The sequence below is a fragment of the Carlito syrichta genome, unplaced genomic scaffold, assembly GCF_000164805.1.
Source record: "Carlito syrichta isolate Samal-C Ts95f unplaced genomic scaffold, Tarsius_syrichta-2.0.1 Scaffold307669, whole genome shotgun sequence".
Taxonomy (NCBI): domain Eukaryota; kingdom Metazoa; phylum Chordata; class Mammalia; order Primates; family Tarsiidae; genus Carlito; species Carlito syrichta.
The window spans coordinates 612,040-632,734 of NW_007251765.1; the positions used below are offsets into that span (position 1 = coordinate 612,040).

Genomic DNA, 20,695 nt, shown 5'->3' on the forward strand with positions numbered 1-20,695 from the left:
AACCCTAAGAGAGCATGCTTTCCTGAAATTAAAATATAAAGATAGGGCTTTAAGCTTACTATAGTGTGGGGTTCCATTCACATCTCTGCTGCAAATTTCTAAAAGCCAGTGACTACAAACAAGGCAATTATACTCTGAGTTTCTAAGACCTTATCTGGGTCAAGAGACCCATCTATTGTGTGGTTCTCATTGCTTCTTTATGACCACTCTCTTATGTGTGACAAAAAGTCCTTCCAAAATCTTCTGCTCCCTGTAGCTTAAAAATGTCATCGGAAGAATAAATGGTTAGAAAGACCCAGCTGGCATAAAAGCATTTGACCTCTGGGATCAGAGTGAAAAAGGCAGGACTTTCTGAAGATAGGGTCTTCTCTTCCAGGGGACTGAAACTTTTAGATAGACGGGATGACATATAGGAAAAGAGCAGTCATACTGTTCTGCATAGAATGCTCGAAACTACATGCATGGCATACTTCAGCAGAAAGGGTTTCTCTGAAGCACCACGAGCAAACCTGGATTTTCATCTCGTCTCCACTGTTCACTGCGCAAGCCTCATACCCTCTGTCATTAATTGGCTCCAAATACTGGGTTTGTATCATGTGCCAGGCCAAAATAGAGAAGGTCCCTAGCCTCCTGGTACTTGGAGGGTTTAGTGGGGAGACAGATTTTAATCTAATATGTACATTTAAAATATTTTATTAAGCTTAAAGAAAAACGTAAGAACCTATAGGGGACTAAGGAGTCAGGCAGGGTTTTCCAAAGAAGCTGACACTAGGCTGAAATCAACAGAGGGTATAGTCCCTCCTTCAAAGGTTCTTCTGTGTGTTGAATGAGAATGCATTAAAGAGTTGAGGGAATACATGGCACATAAGAGGTACTCAATGAATTGTGATTATTACCATATAATTACCAAAATTGCGGTAATAAAAATGTCAGGGAGCTGGCGCAGTGGCTCAGGCCTATAATCCCAGCACTTTGAGAGGCCAAGACGAGAGGATTGCCTGAGCTCAGGGCTTTGAGACCATCCTGGGCAACTTGGTGAGACCTCGTCTCTACAATAAATTAAAAAATAAGCTGGCTGTGGTAGCACGCACCTGTAGTTTCAGTTGCTCGGAAGACTGAGGTGGAAGGACTGCCTGAGCCCAGCAAGTCGAGGCTGCAGTGGCCATGAGCGTGTCACTGCCCCCCAGCCTGGGTGACAGAGTGAGACTCAAAGAAAAAAAAGGTCAGGGAAACTACAAAGGTGAGAGAGACTGAGAAAGAAGGTTCAGCCCTATTTGTTGATCCATTGTCAGGAGGGGCAACAACACACAGAAGCCAAGTTTCATTCTGAGATGGGGCACCTTTAGCCAAAACCAAGAATGGGAGGTAAAAGGCCAGCCTTGGGGAAGATATACATTTTACTCTAGAGAGGATTTAAAGCGTTAGTGGAAAAAAGACATGGCAGCTTCCCAAGAGTCAACTGAAAATCTGGGTCAGGAGATCAGAGGGGGATTAAAGTTAGAAACAAAGACTTCACAGTCACCATGTGATAGAGAACGAGTGATCTCTTCAAGCCCTCAGTGTCCTTGAATCTTTGACCAAACAATCTGGTTTTAAATTTAGGTATTAAAGGCTATCACCACAAAGTTGGTCAAAAGTTCCTGTACCATCAACACACACCTTTGACAAATCCTGCAACCTTTGATATGGTACTTTTGTCAAGAGCTAATAAGCATGATGCTGTCAGTATATTATTTCTTAATTCTCAATCATTTCATAATTCTTACAAGTCAAACAACTTTAGTTCAATTGATGGATATAAGACTTCTTATGGTAATCAGACACCAAGATGTCACGAAATTTGTTCAGCTATGCAAAGTAAGTGATCTAAAATCTAAATGCCTATTATATATCATACTCGATATTTGGTTGTAACATTTAAATCTTACAATAAACTGAAAGATAATGACTATGGTTATTTTATCAAATGTCCTCTTCCTCAACTTTATTTAAATTTTTTTTGGTAGAGAAAAATCCACTACATTGCCCAGGTTGGTCTCGAGCAATCTTCCCACCTTGGCCTCCCAAAATGTTGGGATGACAGGCATGAGTCACTGTACCCGGCTCTCTTTCTCTTATTCCTCATCAATTCCATCTTGCTAATTTCAATGGCTATTTCTACATCTCCAACCTCTCAGTAGCATTCCACAGTTGACCACCAAGGGGCCAGTGACAGAAGGCCTCTTGGGACACTTTGTCCTCACAAACTACATAATTCCACAGTTTCCTGGAAGTGTCATTATGCTAAAATGCTCCTTTGCTGGCTCATGAGCAGAGTGCTGAGTTTGCTTCTTGTTGCTCTGTATACACTATTCCAAGCATTGGCTCCCATGACTTTAAACACCATCTAGATCAGTGATTTTCAAAGTGTGGGTCTTGGTTCACAAGTATCACCTGGAAATTAATTAGACATGCAAATTATTGGATTTGCCCAGACATAAGGAATCAGAAATAGTGGGTAGGGCCTACCAAATCATGTTTTAACAAGCTTTTTTTTTTTTGAGTTAGTCTCACTCTTGCCCAGGCTGGAGCGTAGTGGCACACTCACGACTACCGCAGCCTCTGCTGGGCTTAGGCGATCTTTCCACCTCAGCCTTCCAAGTAGCAGGAACTACAGGTGCACGCCACCTCGCCCAGCTAATTTCTGTGATTTATTGTAGAGAAAAGGTCTCACCAAGTTGCCCAAGCTGGTTTCGAACCCTCAGGCTCAGACAATCCTCTCGCCTCTGCCTCCCAAAGTGCTAGGATTACAGGCTGAGCCACTGTGCCCAGCCTTTTTTTTTTTTTTTTTTGAGTTTGAGTCTTACTCTGTCACCCAGGCTGGAGTGCAGTGATAGCTCACAGCGATCGCAGCCTAGAACTGCTGGGCTCAGATGATCCTTTTGACTGAGACTTCCAAGCAGCTGAAACCACAGGTATATGCCACCATACCCAGCTAATTTTTTTTTTGAGTCGGAGTCTCACTCTGTCGCCCAGACTAGAGTGCAGTGGCATGCTCCCGGTCACCCCAGGGTCGAACTGCTGGGCTCTGGCAATCCTCCTACCTCAGCCTTCCAAGTAGCTGGAACTGGAGGTGCGTGCGCTACCACGCCCGGCTAATTTTTTATTTATTGTAGAGAAGAGGTCTTACCAAGTTGCCCGGGTGGTCTTGAACCTGCGAGTTCAGGGAATTCACTCACCTCGGCCTCCCAAAGCACTGGGATTACAGTATGAGCCACTGAGCCCGGCCTCCAGATAATTTTTTGATGTATTGTAGAGATGAGGTCTTGCCAAGTTGCCCAGGCTGTTCTGTCCAGGTTGTTCAGAGCCAACCTGTGGGCTCTGGCAATCTTCTCATCTCAGCCTCCCAAAGTGCTGGGATTACAGGCTTGAACCACCATGCCCGGCTAGTTCATAATTCTTACACTAAACTCTTCGAGTGCTTTCTCACCTCTGCCACACAACCCTGTAAGGCAGGCTACAATGAGATATCCCATCAACCCTTAGGGTGATCCATGAAGAGGTTAAATAACTTGTCCAAGAACTCACAACTAGAAGTAGGAGAACCAGGATCAGAATGTCATCTTAGTTGCACACCTGAATCCAGTTTCCTAATAATTAGGCAAATACTGGTCCTCAAGCATCCCAGAAATTAAGAGTAATCAACAAGAGTACCTACATAATGAACATCTGTATACCTAATCTTGAATTGTACCCCACATCTTTAAAATTAAAAATTAAAAAAAAGAATAATCGACAACCTACCTCCATGGACCAGCAGCTGAAAGAGGGAGCGTATGGCACGCACATATCCATGTCTACTGGACCCGTCATGCGCAGCTCGCCAAAAAGTGGGTGAGAACCAAAGCCCTACAGGATACGTCTCAAATTTTTTCCCATGCCTCTGATTTCTCCCTTCCAGGCTGGTGACCCCACCACAAAGAAAAGAAGCTCTGTTTCATTCCTTTTCTAGCAGATGATGGTCAGTGATGGTCAGAAAAAATTTACTGAATAAAGAAAATATGCTTTGGGAGGCGAAGGCGAGAGGATTGTCTGAACTAAGGGGTTCGAGACCAGCCTGAGCAACATGGCACGACCTCGTCTCTACAATAAGTCAAAAAAATTAGTCGGGCACGGTGGCACATGCCTGTGGTTCCAGTTACTTGGAAGGCTGAGGCGGAAGGATCACCTGAGCCCAGCAGGTGGAGGCTGCGGTGGCCATGAGGGTGCCATTGCACTCCAGCCTGGGTGACAGTGAGACTCTGACTCAAAAAAAAAGAAAAGAAAAGAAAAGAAAATAGCACATGAAAAAGGACTCTGTAAAATCGCAAAGTGCCAATCAAATTTTGATAGATGATTTAATTATTATAGAATTAGTTTTATTTTTATTTATTTTATTTTATTTTTTTGAGTGGAAGTTTCACTCTTGTCGGAAAGCTGGAGGGCAATGATACATGGCCACTGCAACTCGACCTGCTAGGCTCAGGCTATCCTTCTACCTCAGCCTTCCAAGCAGTTGGAACTTTTTTTTTTTTTGAGTCGGAGTCTTACTCCATTGCCCAGGTTGGAATGCAGTGGCACACTCAGGGCCACCCCAGTGCTGACCCGCTGGGCTCCGGTGATCGGTCTATCTCAAGCGTCCAAGTAGCTGGAAGTACAGGTGTACTACTACACCCAGCTAATTTTTAAAAAATTTTTATTGTAGAGACAAGGTCTTGCCAAATTGCCCCATGGGCTCAGGCAATCCAATCGCCTCGGCCTCCCAAAGTGTTGGGATGACAGGCTGAGTTACTGAGCCCAGCCGTTTTAATTTTTTTATTTTATTTCTAGTTATTTATTATTATATTTAGAAAAATAAGGTCAATAATTATTATTATTATTAACATCAAGAAGAGCTATAAATCTTGCTGAAGACTATGTGTCAGGCTAGAGTTATTAATAACGGTAGTTCAAGCCTCACCAAAACGCTATGAAGCAGGTATCATTGTTATACCCATTTTATAGAAGAGGGCATTCTTAAGGTCACACTCTAGAAAGTACAGGACCCAGAATTTTAACTTTCAACTTCTACACCAAATTCCTTTTCTATGCTGCAGAAGAAAAAGGTCTTTTAAAGAGCTATATATTATATATTTTATATATATATCTTTACAACATATATAAACACATGTATATGTTTCACACACCATAAAATTCACTCATTTAAAATGCATAATTAAGTGGCTTCTAGTATATTCACAAATTGTACAACCATCATTACTATCTAATTTTAGAACATTTTTGTAATCCCCAAAGAAATTCCATACACATTAGGAATCAGTTCTAACCATACACACAGTATACACATAAAAGAAATGCAAATACTTTTAAATAAAGCCTCCATTAAATATATGTATGAACATGCATTTGATTCAACGAATGCAAAAGAAAATTGTGAAATGAGTCCAAAGGATAAAGTGTGCCTTGGTGGCCTTCCTTCCTCGGTGGAATTTTGCATCAGCAACACTACCATCACTTGGAGGAAGGCAAGAAACCAAGAACTGACATCTCTGTCCTGCTCAGATTATTACAGGCCAATACAGTCAAAGACTTGTTAGCATTTTTGTATTCACAATGAAAAAGTAAGATAAGGAAGGATTATAGAAGAAATAGTGTCCAACACAGCTTCCTTCAACATTTCATCTATTGATGTCAAAAAGCAAAGCTTAGGAAATAAAGACACAAAGATTTCAAAGATATCAATTTTTTTTTTTAGTATATGTTCATGAAGAACCCAGACCCCTATATTTGAAAATTTACCACAGTCACTGGAGCATAATCTAGTCAATTCTGCAGTCCCCTGAGCAGGGAGCAGGAACTCACCGTCAGTAAATGCACATTCTTCTTCGTTTTCCTCACTACCATCAGAAGGAGCTTTATATGGAGGAGGCAGTTTCACTGGAGGGGGAGCGGTTCCTTGTCGCTGAAGATGCAAAATGTGAGAAAAATGGGTTTAGTACAATCTTCTTCGTCAGTGACAGAAAGCTTAAAAAGATGGTCTGGAAATATCTGGACGGTCCCCAACTTCCATCATATCATCAGGATTGTGAAAAAAACACAATTTATTCTCTTATGTTTAAACTATTATATAAAAGTGACTCTGTGATATAAACAAATGAATGCAGAAAACCAGGAATTCAAAAGCACAGCTTTTAAGACTGTTGACCTACCTAGAAGAAGGCATTCCTTTCCAGAGTGAGAAAGTCAGTTTTATATATATATATGTGTGTGTGTGTGCGCGTGTATATATATATACACGCACACACACATATACACACACACACATAGATTTTTTTCTTATACTGTGAAATCTTAATTTTTTGTTATTAACCAAATGATTCAAATGAAAGACATTTCTAAAATAAACCTGAAAGTAAAAACTACTCAAGTTATTAATCCTACAATTATTTAAACATTTTCTTCAATAGTAGAAGTCACAGATTTCATTCTCTAAAAAATGCTTAAAATGAAATACCAAGACTTTCTCACTAAAAAGGCATTCATCCATAATTTGTAGATGGCCAACATACATTTTAACATCTCAAAAAAGATAAATCCTTGTGATGAATAATTATATCTGCATAAGTATGCATTCCATCTGCATGCCAAATGATACAGCACAACAATATTTGGTTCCTACCCACAATTAAAGTAGAATAAAACTATGATCGGATTACCTTCACAGAATGAAGACATTTTCTTGAACGATGGGAAAAATAAAACATCCCAAACTTTATGGAGAGACTCAAGCTGCTAAAAAGACGAGGAGCAGATATGGCCAAGCTCAACACAAAAACCAGAATAACTGGATTATGCTACAGGACTTCAATAAAGTACATTCAATTACGCTTTATATGATAAAACCACTAATGGCAGGATACAATTCAGTAAGTGGTCAATGACTGGGCCATTACAGAAAGCAGGCGGGTAATAAATTCCTCCAAAACAAAAACCATTATTTGAAAGTCATAAAAGAAAACATACACCCATGTTTACTTAAGATAATGTCTAACTGATGCAGTATTTTTGGATATTTAGCAAATCCAAAAATCAATAAAATGCAAGAGTGATCAAAGAGAAAATAGCAAATGCGAAATGTGTATTAAGCAATAGGGCAATACAGAAACGTGATCACTGTGTCTTTTTAATTCTTTTAAGCTGAAAAAAAACTTAAAAGAGAGTAAAATGAAGAGTAAAGGCAGATGAATTCTTTTCAGTCAGTCTTTTCCTCGGAACTAGGCTATTCTATAACAAAGACAATACTCAGAAGACAGCCGGATTTTAAAATAATATTGAGATATGAATTCTCTTTAATAGACTGCTTTTATATTTGAGGGGAAAATGCACACATGATTAATTTCACTAGCTTCAACCAATACTCTCGAAACAAATACAGACTAAGTGTGTCCTGGTTTTTCTATAGCTTGAATGTGGATTGCCAGATACCTGGGGCATCATTCTACTTGCTGCATATGAGAGGATGGTGTGCAGAGAGCCAGGCTCTCCCTGGGGCAAAGGTGGCTGGAGCAAGGATATATCACTAGGCCAGGTGATTATGACCACTATGAGGGAAGAAAACCAAACAGACTCCATAGTATCCTCAACTCTGACACCAGTCCCTGGCACAAATTAGGGCTTCCTTAATAATTTGCTGAATGACTAAACAACTGATTGTCACTCATGCTGTTTGGGTTCTTTGATGTGTTAACTTTTTGAAAAAACGACAGTGATGCAAATGATTCTTGTTCAGTGGCATTGCATATTAATTTTGTCTGGTAGAAATGCAAATGGTTTTGGTCCTCTAAGACAGATAACTTCAAAGGTTACGGTTTTATGGCCCTGTAAGACATTAACCAGTTTTGCTATCTACGTTTGAATCTTAAGCATTCTTTCTCTCAGCAATTATAAATACTTCACTCTCTTCAATTCTCTCTGAACCAGGCTTACCATCTTGCTAATGGGTTAAATAAATACCTGGCACCTGCACATTTTGCATAATTTTGTCACATTTTTGTTTTTTCTTAAATTATACTTTGAACAGTTTTGGAGGCCCCACTGAGATGCTTCAGCAGACTCACCTACCAGAACCGATTAAACTGCGAGGCCTCAGATATGCAATTCATAAGCTATTTAAGCCCATTTACATGATTTTTTGGCTCCCACAGCAAATTCCAAGTGGCAACAGAACTTTGCGTTTTAGACAGTTTTCTGTTTTCTTTTTTTTTTTCTTTTCAATTGTATGTTTTTGTTTCTGATACTAGGCCAATTTTGCTTCTGATATGTACTTGGACTGAAAACTATCCCCATCAGTAGCACCAATAACTGGAGTTTGGTTTTATGGTCTGACCATTAGTGATATTTGTTAGGATGAAAATCTATTCTATACTGGTCTCTCTATTGGCTGACAGATAACAGAAAATGTTATTGTTAGTCCTTTTGTTTGCCTGTTTGTGTTTTTTTCCATAAACATGTCTTGGGTCCAATAGAAAGAACAGCTCTTTGACATTAACTATCTGGTGGTCTTCTGCATTTCTTGGTCTACATTTAACACATAGCTACAGTTGGAGGATAGAAGCTCAACGGTCTCTGTATACCTATAATCGAGAAAAACCCTTACCTCTCATTCTGATTATGAAATATTTTCCTATCTTCAGAGTATATTAAGATGAAAGTCTCATAAAATAAAAAAATTATTTCTGAATGGCTTACAGAGACTAATGAGCATTACTTAGATGAAGATTCCCAGAGCTTCCAGAAAATATTGAAACTAAACTTAAACTATTTTAAATGTGCCAGCTCTTTTAATAAAAACAAACCCCTTTTCACAAAAAACACTAAATCAGAAGCACTTTATATAAGAATCCTGGCCGGACACGGTGGCTCAGTCTGTAATCCCAGCACTTTGGGAGGCTGAGGCAAGAGCCTGGAGGTTCGAGACCAGCCTGGCCAACTTGATGGGACATCATCTCTACAATAAATCACAAAAAATTAGCTAGGCATAGTGGCGTGCATCTATAGTTCCAGCAACTTGGAAGGCTGAGGCAGACGGATCGCCTGAGCCCAGCAGGTTGAGGCTGCAGGGGCCGTGAGCATGCCACTGCACTCCAGCCTGAGCAGCAGAATGACACTCCAGCTAAAAAATTAATAAAGAAATAAAGAAAGAACTCAGAGTCACATAGTCAAAATAATTTGACAATTTAAATTTAGAAACAGCTATGTTTCTCCTTGATTTTATTGGTGTGGAGTTTAAAACAAAAATATATAATTATAAAAACATGTATACCAACGGTGCATATTACCCACGTGACTACATGCTATGCATGTATACAAACATATGTGTATGTTTGAATATATACATGACTATCACAAATACTTACACATTAGCCTGAATATTATCACACAACTCTAAGGGCTAACACAATATAGAATTTCACTGAGGGAATACTATGTTATTTGCTACTGTTAAGAATAGTCAGGGAAGCTGGGTGCAATGCCTGTGATTCCAGCTACTCAGGAGGCTGAGGCAGTAGGATGGCTTGATCCCAGGGGTTCAAGGCTGCAGTGAGTTATAATTGTGTCACTGCACTCCAGCCTGGGTGACAGAGTGAGACCCCAGTCTCTAGAATAATCTGAGAGTATATATACTGTAACCCTGTAAGTGCCATCAGGAGGTTCATAGGAGATCATTTTGATCTTTACAAACACCCTCACAAGGGTCCCCTCCTTAGTCCCAGAGGCTTGCATGTCCGGGTTTTTCACTTGGAATAGATGCATGTCTTTGCATCAATTTTATTGGTGTGCAATTCACATACAAAAACATGTACTCATTTAAGTATATAGTTGGAAGACATACATTCTTATACGTTTACTATATGTGTATTTTATATTTAGTGGAAGACATTTTCGCTGAGTAACTAAGAGAAGAAGACTACTTCTCTAGTGACAAAAGTCCCAGTTGTGAAGTGTCCACAACCCCCTGAAGAAAGAGAATACATGAAATAACACTGAAGAAACATTTAGAAAGAAAACCTGAGTTGTTGTGAACCTATAGTTAATGCTAGCATTTCTATGAATCCTGACTGCTTACCCTTTCACCGTAGGTAATACAAAACAAGTCAGAAAAGACTGAACTGAGGCAAAACAGAACAAAACCAGAGACTTATTCAAGATCTCACTGATTTTTTAAGTTAGTTTTTTAGTCACTCTCTTTCTCTCTTTTTTTTTTTTAACATGAATGACATCAAGTCAAACCCAGAACTCTGCCAGAAATGAGTTTCAGGTGATGTTATGGTCTCTTTTTTCCATTTTCCATAGTTCTAGAGATCAAGTCTTTATTCTGTTGCTGTTGTTGTTGTTTTTGGAGTCTCACTCTGTCGACCAGGCTGGAGTGCAGTGGCATGCTCACAGCCACCGCAGCCTCGACCTGCTGGGCTCAGGCGATCCTTCCGCCTCAGTCTTCCAAGTAGCTGGAACTACAGGCGCATGCCACTATGCCTGGCTAATTTTTTGATTTATTGTTCAGATGAGGTCTCACCAAGTTGCCCAGGCTGGTCTTGAACCCGTGGGCTCAGGCAATCCTCTCGCTTTGGCCTCCCAAAGATTACAGGCATAAGCCACCGTGCGCCCACCCAGTCACAAGTATTTATTTTATATGACAGAGAAAATAATGCAGAAAAGAATTACTTCTAACGATAACAATTTTTAAAGGTATAGATCAGTCATCATCTGACCTCCTGACTTTGAAAAGGAAGTGTTTTCACAGCACTCTCAGCACATTTCTATTATCATTCTAATTACACTTATGTCTTTCACTATACATTGCCCTCATCTGTGTGGGTGAAGGTGCTTTGTCATTCCAGAATGTATTATAATGCTTGGCATCTGAGATGTAATTTCAGAGAAAAGTAATACAGTAAAGAGCATTCTGCAACCACTGAAACACCATCCTGTCACAGAGATGGGGATTCTCATATGATGTCCCCTACTGCAGTGTTTCCCCTGTTCAGCGGTTAGGTGTTTTTCTCTGTGACGCAGAACTCAGCTGAACAGTATTCAGTCTGGGCGACAGAGTGAGACTCCAACTCAAAAAAAAAAAAAAAAAAAAGAATTGTGTATCTACCTTTTTCCTGGGATCTTAGGTTGAATTTCCCTGAATTAATTAAATCATCGTGTTCCCATAAGTGATGGAATTAGCCACCAGATTATTGACATGTCAAGTTTACTGTCCATGTCCCCACAAGCAGATATCTTGTTTGTTTCTTTGCTGACATTATATCCCCACAAGGGTGTTTAGTAAATGACTCACCATAGCTTTTGAATACACATTTGATGAAAGTTCAGATCTTTGAATCAACCTATGAATAGACAAAATTCAGGCAATAGTCTGAGAAATTAAATAGTCTGAGAAAGCCTTACATAAAAATGATAGATTAAATTTTAAAGTGTTTTTGGTGACATGTGACAGAGGTTAGAAACAACCATAAATCCCCAATCAGGAGTTGTGGTAGGACACTGCAGGGTGTCACTTATTTGACGGGCAGCTGCCAATGCTTGGTGAACTAAAGACAGAGATTTTGTTTTGTGCTTATTTATTTTTCAAGAAAACTGGTCTTGCTGGGCTCGGTGGCTCAGCCTGTAATCCCATGCTTTGGGAGGCTGAGGTGAGTGGATTGCCTGAGCCTGCGGGTTCGAGACCCGTCTGGGCAACTTGGCGAGACCTCATCTCTACAATAAGTCAAAAAATCAGCCGGGCGTGGTAGCGCATGTCTGTAATTCCAGCTACTTGGATGGCTGAGGTGGAAGGATCGCCAGAGCCCAGCAGGTCGAGGCTGCGGTGGCCGGGAGCGGCCACTGCACTCCAGTCTGGGTGACAGAGTGAGACTCCAACTCAAAAAAAAGAAACCTGGTCTTGCTCTACACATACTGCCCCACACCCCCAGCTGAAGTACAATGGCACAATCATAGCTCTCTGTAGCCTCCAACTTCTAGGGTCAAGCAATCCTCCCTTCTCAGTCTCCCCATTAGCTGAGACTATAAGCACATATCGCACAACTGGCTAATTTTCTTAGCCTTTTGTTTATTTGTTTGTTTGTTTTAGAGACAAGGGTCTCTGCTATTTTGCCCCAATGGTCTTAATGCCCTGGCCTGGAGCAGTCCTCGCACTTCAGCCTCTTGAGTAAACTGGGATTATAGGGAGGAGTCACTGCCCCTGGCAGGTTTTTTTTGTTTTTTGTTTTATTTCTTTATTCATTCAACAAATATGTAGGATGCCAGACAGCATTCTGGGTAGTGGAGACAGTAACAATGAGGTCTCTGCTCTCATGGAGCTTGAATTTCAGTTCCTTGCAGATGCCACATTTGTGGGCCTCCATGTCTTGTCCCTAAATTGCTTTAAAGTTACAGTTGCTGAATTCTATTTTGTTTGCAAGCCCCACTAGAATGCAAGTTCCAGGAGAACAGGAAGTTTTTGTTTGTCTTTAATAGCTTTACTGCAATATATTGAGGTATAACTGGCATGTAAAAAAATGGAGAGTATTTTAAAGTGTACAAATTAAATCCATCACCAGACGAACATAAACATCACCCAATAGCTTATTCCTGCTTCTTATTTTAATCCACCCTTCCCATGGAACCACAGATCTGCTTTCTCATTACAGAATATATTTTCTAGACTTTTATATAAATATAATAATACAGCATCTACTCATTTTCAGCTAGTGAGAGCTAAGAATTTAATGAGTCCCACGTGTCCCTTTGAGGACAAACCAAGCCAGAAGTTGGACTAAAAATACCACCAACCCAAGCTCCTATCCCAAACAATAAAGCCTATGCCACTAAAAGGTTGAAAAAGAATTCTGCAAGTAATTACCTACAGTCGATACCTAACCAACACTTCTGCAAGCAGTAATCAGTCTTCTGAAATCTGCATAATATGTGCTTATTAATGGTCAACCCCCACAGAATCCTGATCACACAATATGTGCTACTGCTAAACTCAATATAATCTTTGTGACTAAGAGCTGAACTCAAAGACCAAGTTAAAGAGACAATCCTATAATCTGGTAAGCAGCCTAAAGTTACTTTTCCTTATCCTTTCAACAACGCTTTCCCCAGCTCCTCAAACAGTCAGTGTCTTGACTGGCCCCCATACACCTGTCTGTTATTAAAGTTTTCCCATGTGTTCAATTTAGTTATGGCTGTTTTTCTAACACAGTAAAATCTGCAGTGGATGAAAATAAAAACATAAACAAACAAACCAAAATTGTGATTACAGTCAGGATATTTCCCGGCCTTGATCTTAGCTTGAGGTGGAAGAGACAGAGGTGTCCCCTGAGAATTCCAGACAACGCGAGACTCACCAAGGTTGAAGATCTGAAATCTTTTTTTTTTTCTCTGAGTCAGAGTCTCACTCTGTCGCCCAGGCTGGAGTGCAGTGGCATGCTCACGGCCACCACACCCTCGACCTGCTGGGCTCAGGTGATCCTTCCATCACAGCCTTCCTGTAGCTGGAACTACAGGTGCATACTACCACACTCAGCTATTTTTTTATTTATTGTAGAGATGAGGTCTCGCTAAGGTGCCCAGGCTGGTCTCCAACCCACAGGCTCAGGCAATCCTCTCACTCGGCCTCCCAAAGTGCTGGGATTACTGGCTTGAGTCACTGCGCCCGGCCTCTGAATTCTTTTTAATGTGTGCGACCTAAAAAGTTTTCAAGTCAAAATACCAGGCAAACACCAGGAAAAAAAAGACCAGCATGGTTTCAGTGATATTAGAAAAAATAGATGTTAAGGCATTACTAAATACTGCCAAGTATTAATAAAAAGGTCAATTCCCAGGAAGATACAAAAATTGTAAACTTGAAGGCATCTAATAAATTAAAGTGAAAACATGCAAAATAAAAACTGAAAAATATACTCATTTTACTATCAAAATGAGCAACCATTAGATTATGCAAACAAAAAACAATAAGTATATAAAATAGTTGAATGACTCAACCAATTAGTTTGACCTAACAACTTGCTATAAAATTCTGTTCCCATAACTAGATAATAGCTATTCTTTTTAATTACAAATAAAACATTTAAAATAACTGACTATATATTAGGTCAGTTAAAAACTCAACCAATGTCAAAGAATTAATATTACTCAAACAACAATCTCTATATTAAGAATGAAAAAAAACTACAAAGGATGGAACAGAAGCAAAATTAAAAGACTACATGGCCGGGTGCAGTGGCTCAGCCTGTAATCCCAACACTTTGGGATGCTGAGGTGAGAGGACTGACTGAGTCCAGGGGTTCGAGACCAGTCTGGGCAACATGGTGAGACCTCATCTGTTCAATAAATCACAAAAACTCCGGGCGTGGTGGCGTGTGTCTGTAGTTCCAGTTATTTGGAAGGTTGAGGCGGAAGAATCACCTAAGCCCAGTAGGTGGAGAGTGCTGTGGCCATGAACATGCTACTGCACTCTAGCCTGGGTGACAAGAGTGAGACTCCACCTCAAAAAAAATAAAATAAAAAAATAAAAGAATACATAGTAACTTTATGCCAACAAATGTAAACAACTTAGGTGATATCAACATTCCTTGAAAAGCATCAATGACTAAAAATGACCCTAAAAGAAATAGAACACAATCTGAATGGTTGAATTATCTAAATCAGTATCATAAAATTTTGAACTAAATCACTCTTTAAGTTCTTTCAATTCATTTTTAAATTTTTAAATTAAATTAGTATTTAAAATTTTTCCCACATAGAAAACTCAGGCCCAAAATGGCTTTATAGGGTAGTTTGACCAAACATTGAAGGACTTGACAATTATCATTTTGCATAAACTCTCAGAGAACTAAAGAGAACAAATGCTCCTACTATTCATTTTAGTAGTGTACCATCACCAAAGTCAAAAAGGACAGTATACAAATAAAAACTTCTAGGTAAATCTCACTCATTACCACGGTTAGAAAAATCCTAAAAGAAATAATTCTGACAATGGGAAAAAAGAAAATCATAACCATATTAATTTTAAGATTGGTTCAACATTTGGTAAAATTCAATGCCAATCATGGTGAAAATTCTTAGCAAAGTAGAAATGAAAGAGAATTATTTTCTTAACCTAAAAGATTATCTACGAATGCCTACAGCACACATCATATTCAACAGTAGAATATTAAAAGCTTTTCCTTAAATATCAGAAGGAATAATAAGAATGGTAGCTATCATTACTTCTCTTAAACACAGTCCTAGAGGTCTAAGCAGATATAAGAAAACAAGAAAAAGGAAGATTGGGAAAGAAAAAGGAAACTGTTTATTATTTATCTGCATAGAAACTGTTACTTATTATCTGCATAGAAAATCCAAAAATAAAAATCTGCAGACATAGTATTAGAATTTGAGATGCATATTATTAAAAAGAGCCTATATATATTTATGGAACATACACACAATAAGACATCAGAAGGCTCTACATGAAATATTTAATACATTTATCTTTAAGTGGTAAGTTTCTGAGAGATTTTTGGGTTTTGGCTTTTTAAAATTTCAGTATCATGATATCCCCAGTGTTGTGCATTGGATTACTTTATGTTATAAAAGAATTAAAGAATAATGTTACAAGATGCCAAATAATTATATGAAAAGCAAGCATGTACGCTAGACACAAACAGAAAATGCAATTTTAAAAATATATCATTTAATAACAACAAACACTATTAAGGAAATTGATGAATAAATCACAATACTTCAATATCTTTCTAAAGAAAATTATAAAATTAATTGAAAGAATAATTTAATAAATTGAAAATATACCATGTTTATGGTTAAAAATTCTCAACATCAGAAAGTTGTCACTTCTTTCTAAATTACTCTATAGATCCAACACCATTTCTACCAAAGGTAAGACACTTATTTTTTTTTTTAACATATTTTTTATTTTAAAATTGTGGGGTACAGTTAAGGGTTAGGTATACAAATATGCATTGTTCAGGCACCCTTGTAGATAAGGAGTGTTCCCCCCACCCCGTCCCCAGACAGATAAGAACACTTCTAAAGAAGAAGAAATCACCTAACTCCAGTCAGGATGGCCATCATCAATAACCCAAAAAACAACAGATGCTGGAGAGGATGTGGCAAAAAGGGAACACTTCCACACTGTTGGTGCGAGTGTAAACTATTACAACCTCTGTGGAAAGCAATGTGGCGATTCCTAAAAGATCTAAAAATCAACCTTCCATACCACCCCACAATCCCCCTACTGGGAATATACCCAGAAGAACTTAAATCACTCTATGTAAAAGATACCTGCATATATACATATTGTTCACAATAGCAAGAACACAGAACCAACCGTGCTGCCCATCAAAAAAGGACTGGATAAAAGAAAAATGTGGTACATATCCACGATGGAATATTACACAGCCACAAAGAAGAACAAAATCACGAACTTCACAGCAACCTGGATGGACTTACAGTCTATAATACTGAGTGACCTTTCACAGAAACAAAGAACTGAGCATCACATGTTCTCACTCATATGCGAATCTTGAACAATTATGGAAATACTGTAAGAAAAGAATTGGCAGTAGCAGGAAACTGCTGGGAGGGAGGCAGGGAAACGGGATTGGCAGTAGTGGGAGTCTGCCTGGGGAAGGGGGCCACGCCTCATCAACAAGGGGAACTGCATCATGAACATGTGTATACTTAACCCTGAACTATACCCCACCTCTTCAAAATGAAAAAGTTAAAAGTTAAAAAAAAAAGGAAGAAATATGGAAAACAAATTGCTCTACCAGGAAACAAAACTTATTAGCAGGTTTACATAGTTCAGCATTACCCTAGGATGGACAAGTTGACCAAACGGAACAAAGAGAAGATTTGGAAAGACTCCCCCTTACAACCCAAGATAGGACAGAGTTGCAGTACAGATCAGTAGGTAAAGCAGCTCCCGCTTTAAAACAAGCTCCTGCTTTAAACAGTGGGAAAGTTGGTTCCCTTTGCGAGGAAAAAACGAAAATTCAACCCTACCTTATCCTATATCTTCAGATATTTTTTAGGTCAATAAATTCTCCTCGAATAGAGGTGGGAAGACAGGATTGAAGAATAGACTAGTAATGTCAAGTCAAATTTTCTCAGGAGAGGATGACCTTTGATGTAAGGCCCCAGAAGGACGAAAAGGAGTCCGATGGGAAGGAAATGGACTTCCAGGCTGGGTGATGAGCAAGAGAGCCAAGTCTCGAATGTCGAGAGGCCTGTTCTGGGAATGGACCAACAACCAGGCCCCTGAACAGGAGAGAGAGACACAGACGGCGGTGGCTGGCTGACCCTGTATGATACCAGGGTTGCCAAAATAGATATATTTATATTTTAAGCAATGTTATCCATGTATTACTTTTAGTTTGCCATAATCAGAAGTGTCCAGACCCTCACGGCAACCACTTTAATTGCAGAAGTCAAACATGACTTGTATTCATTTTTTGTTATCAGCATATATTGAGTATTACAATTTTTTGTTTAAATTGGAATCTCACTCTGTCACCTAGGCTGGAGGGCAGTGGTACGCTCCTGGCCACCCCAGCTTCAACCTGCTGGGCTCAGGCGATCCTTCTGCCTTAGCCTTCCAAGTAACTGGAACTACAGGCATGCGCCACCACGTCTGGCTAATTTTTTGATTTATTGTAGAGGTGAGGTCTCGTCAAGTTGCCCAGACTGGTCTCAAACCTGTGGGCTCAGGCAATCCCCTCACCTTGGCCTCCCAAAGGGCTGGGATTATAGGCATGAGCCACTGCGCCCGGCAAGTATTACAATTTCAACACAATTTTTTTCTTTCTTAAATGTGTATACATTTTCTGGCACCCTCTGTATTTTGCATTTCACCAGGTTTCTGGCCTTCATCCTGGAGAACCAATTAAGATCACAGGAAGGAAATACAAATACAGTGCTTCCACGCTGACACTAATCAAAAAATCGCTTTTATTAATTATAGTTCAGATATGCAAAAAGGAATCAAAAGCCTCTTTTAAAAGGGTCAAGTTACCTTTTCTTTTTTTTCTCTGGTATCTTGGTCCTGGTTATTGGTGGCTTTGCTGGCCTTGTTATGTACACTAGGAATGACCTATCACCACAAAAGAAGAGGTGGGGGAAAAAAAGAAAAAGTTTAAATGTCATAATCATTGCATTTCTTTTTTTCTACTTTTTTGATTTTTCAGAATGAAGAATTTTTTGGAAGTCATCCTATTTCTTTATGAATTTGTTTAAACAGCTAAAATCTTAACCTTGTAACTTTATCTGAAAAGTAAAAATAGGAGAAGTACAATTTAAGACAAACAGTAAGACTTGGAAAATCTGACGAGATGCACAACCTTAAAATATTATAGAATTTTACACGCACACATATCATCAGAGTATATAAATTCACATGTGTGTGTGGCTCCAGACAATGAAGAAGAGGAGAAGTGAAAAGAAGATCATGACCCTCTCATCATCCAAATAGCTTGTTTTGCAAAATAAAGCATGGGTTCTGACCTAATGAATTCCGAGAACACAGGAGAACACATTTATTTGCTAGATTACCTCATTTATCATTGTACTCCCAGGTCAAGTATGGGATGCAGCACAACGTGTGTACTCAGTAAGTATTTCACTCTTACTGTTGGCGTAAGGATGACATAACAAATTCATTTTCATCACTAAATAAGGTCAGTAAGAGCAGGGTTGTAATACTGTTTTTTGCTACTTCTCTGGTGCTCGGAAAGGGTGAAATACATATTGCACTCAATGAATGTTCATCAATGAACAAAGCAGCTCAATTTTATAAAAAATAATTTTAACTCTTAATGATGTAACAGCATAGATGCCTTTTTGATTGGGGGGGGCAAACATTTTAAGCGTCTTAGGAAAATACAAAATTTTTAGTGATTTTTTTTTTTTAAATCTCTTCAAAGGGCTAGCACAAATATTCTTGGCATAAAATCTGATGACAGGCATGAAGATTAAAAGATTAAAAGAAAAAAAAATCTTCTTGCTCAGAAAATAACAGACTGCCTGGCTAGAGATGATTAAAAAGCAAAATAAAACAAAAACCCAAAACACCCACTTCCCTCCAAATACAATTTAAGATTAAATTTTATTCATTTAATACAATATAAATGTTTAAAATTTAAACACTTTTATAAATAAATGAACGTCTCAGAAATGTTTCATTTACATGAAAAACAATAGAAATGATACATTCATGTATACTGTGTTTCCTATGCGATCACTGTGCTAGTGCCTAGTATGTATACCTTTATTTCATATACACAGTAATCTAAGACAGAGTTCAAAGACTGGTGGGTCTACAGGCATGTGTTTCTTGTCCTGAAGATTCTTAAAACAAAATACTCTGCCTCCCTGACAAGTCAGGATATCTGCCCACACTAGGCTATCTGTCTCCCATGGAGAAACTAGCTGCGGCCAAAAAGCAGAAGCTTTGGGATGGGACAGAATGTCAGTTGCCACTCATAGCGTTTAACATGGTTTGTTTTAAATAAAAGAAATGTATTTCTGTATACATATTGTTAGCAAAATTTGGAAGACAAAATGTTCAATAAGACTGCATCTTTTAGAAAAACAGAAGACAGCATATTTCATGTGAAAGTAAGAATGTACGAGGGGAGAGTCAGAAAAACACCAGAATTATTTTTTGGAGGACAGGCCCCTTGTAGTACAGGCTTTTCCTGCTAGGTAAGTGTTCTAAGAGTTCATGGGCATTAGTATACCAGCTAGCATTGTTATGAAAGGCTGTGGTCAGCTTCAGTGATTTTTTTTTTTGGAGATTCTTTCAACGTGCTTGTTCATTTCACAGGTGATTTACAGGAACAACTCACTCAAACCTCACTGAGTGTTCAGCAGTTTTTTTACTGAAAACAGCATGATTCCCCCCATGCCTCATCCTCCCTATTCACCTGATCTCACCACAAGCAACTTTTATTTTGTTTCCTGGATGAAAAAAGTCTTCAAAGGGAAACGTTTTGCTGATGTGGAAAAGGTGGGGGGGAAAATGGCAGAAGCACTAAAAGGCATCAAAATGGATGAGTTCAAAAAATGTTTTGAGCAGTGGAAAAACCATCTCGATAGGTGTATCACATCAAACAGAGGACTCTGAAGGTGACTGAAGATTAAACATGTAAAAATAGGTACATAATTTTTATAAATAAATTCTGGGCTTTTGGGGTCTCCTGAATTTATATATAAATAATATGCAAAATTGCATGTGTCCAAAAAAAGTAGATGCCCTTATGGAGCAATGGTTTTAGGTAACAAAACTGTAATGTAGGAAGAAAGAAAGCAACACATGGAAAGCTTAACGAGCTGAAGAGATAACCCGATTTCAAAAGGGTCTGTTTTTGGAGTGTGGGGGGAAAAAATGTGATGTTTCTATGAAACGTAGCTATGTTACTAAGTGGAAAAAATTACCTCAGCAGAAAACTTCTCTATGAGTCTTGCTTTCAAATAAACATTTGCCAAGTAAATCTAAGTAGATACACACATTTTCCCAGTATGCCAAAAATCCACTTGAGACAGGAGAAGAAGTTTTAAAAGGTGCATTGGTGGCCGGGCGCAGTAGCTCATACCTGTAATCCCAGCACTTTGGGAGGCAGAGGTG

At 38.9% G+C, this 20,695-nt stretch overlaps 1 protein-coding gene across 1 annotated transcript in view; it reads right to left on the bottom strand.

Annotated features, from left to right (window-relative positions):
• The window catches only part of PATJ (PATJ, crumbs cell polarity complex component), a 415,643-nt gene that overhangs the window by 236,412 nt on the left and 158,536 nt on the right, over window positions 1–20,695 (bottom strand). The window contains exons 25-26 of the mRNA XM_021715786.1: window positions 18,086–18,163; window positions 5,881–5,980 (exon numbers count right to left, since the gene is read on the bottom strand). Coding sequence (XP_021571461.1) covers window positions 5,881–5,980; window positions 18,086–18,163 — 178 coding nt within the window. The remainder of the gene's footprint in view (window positions 1–5,880; window positions 5,981–18,085; window positions 18,164–20,695) is intronic.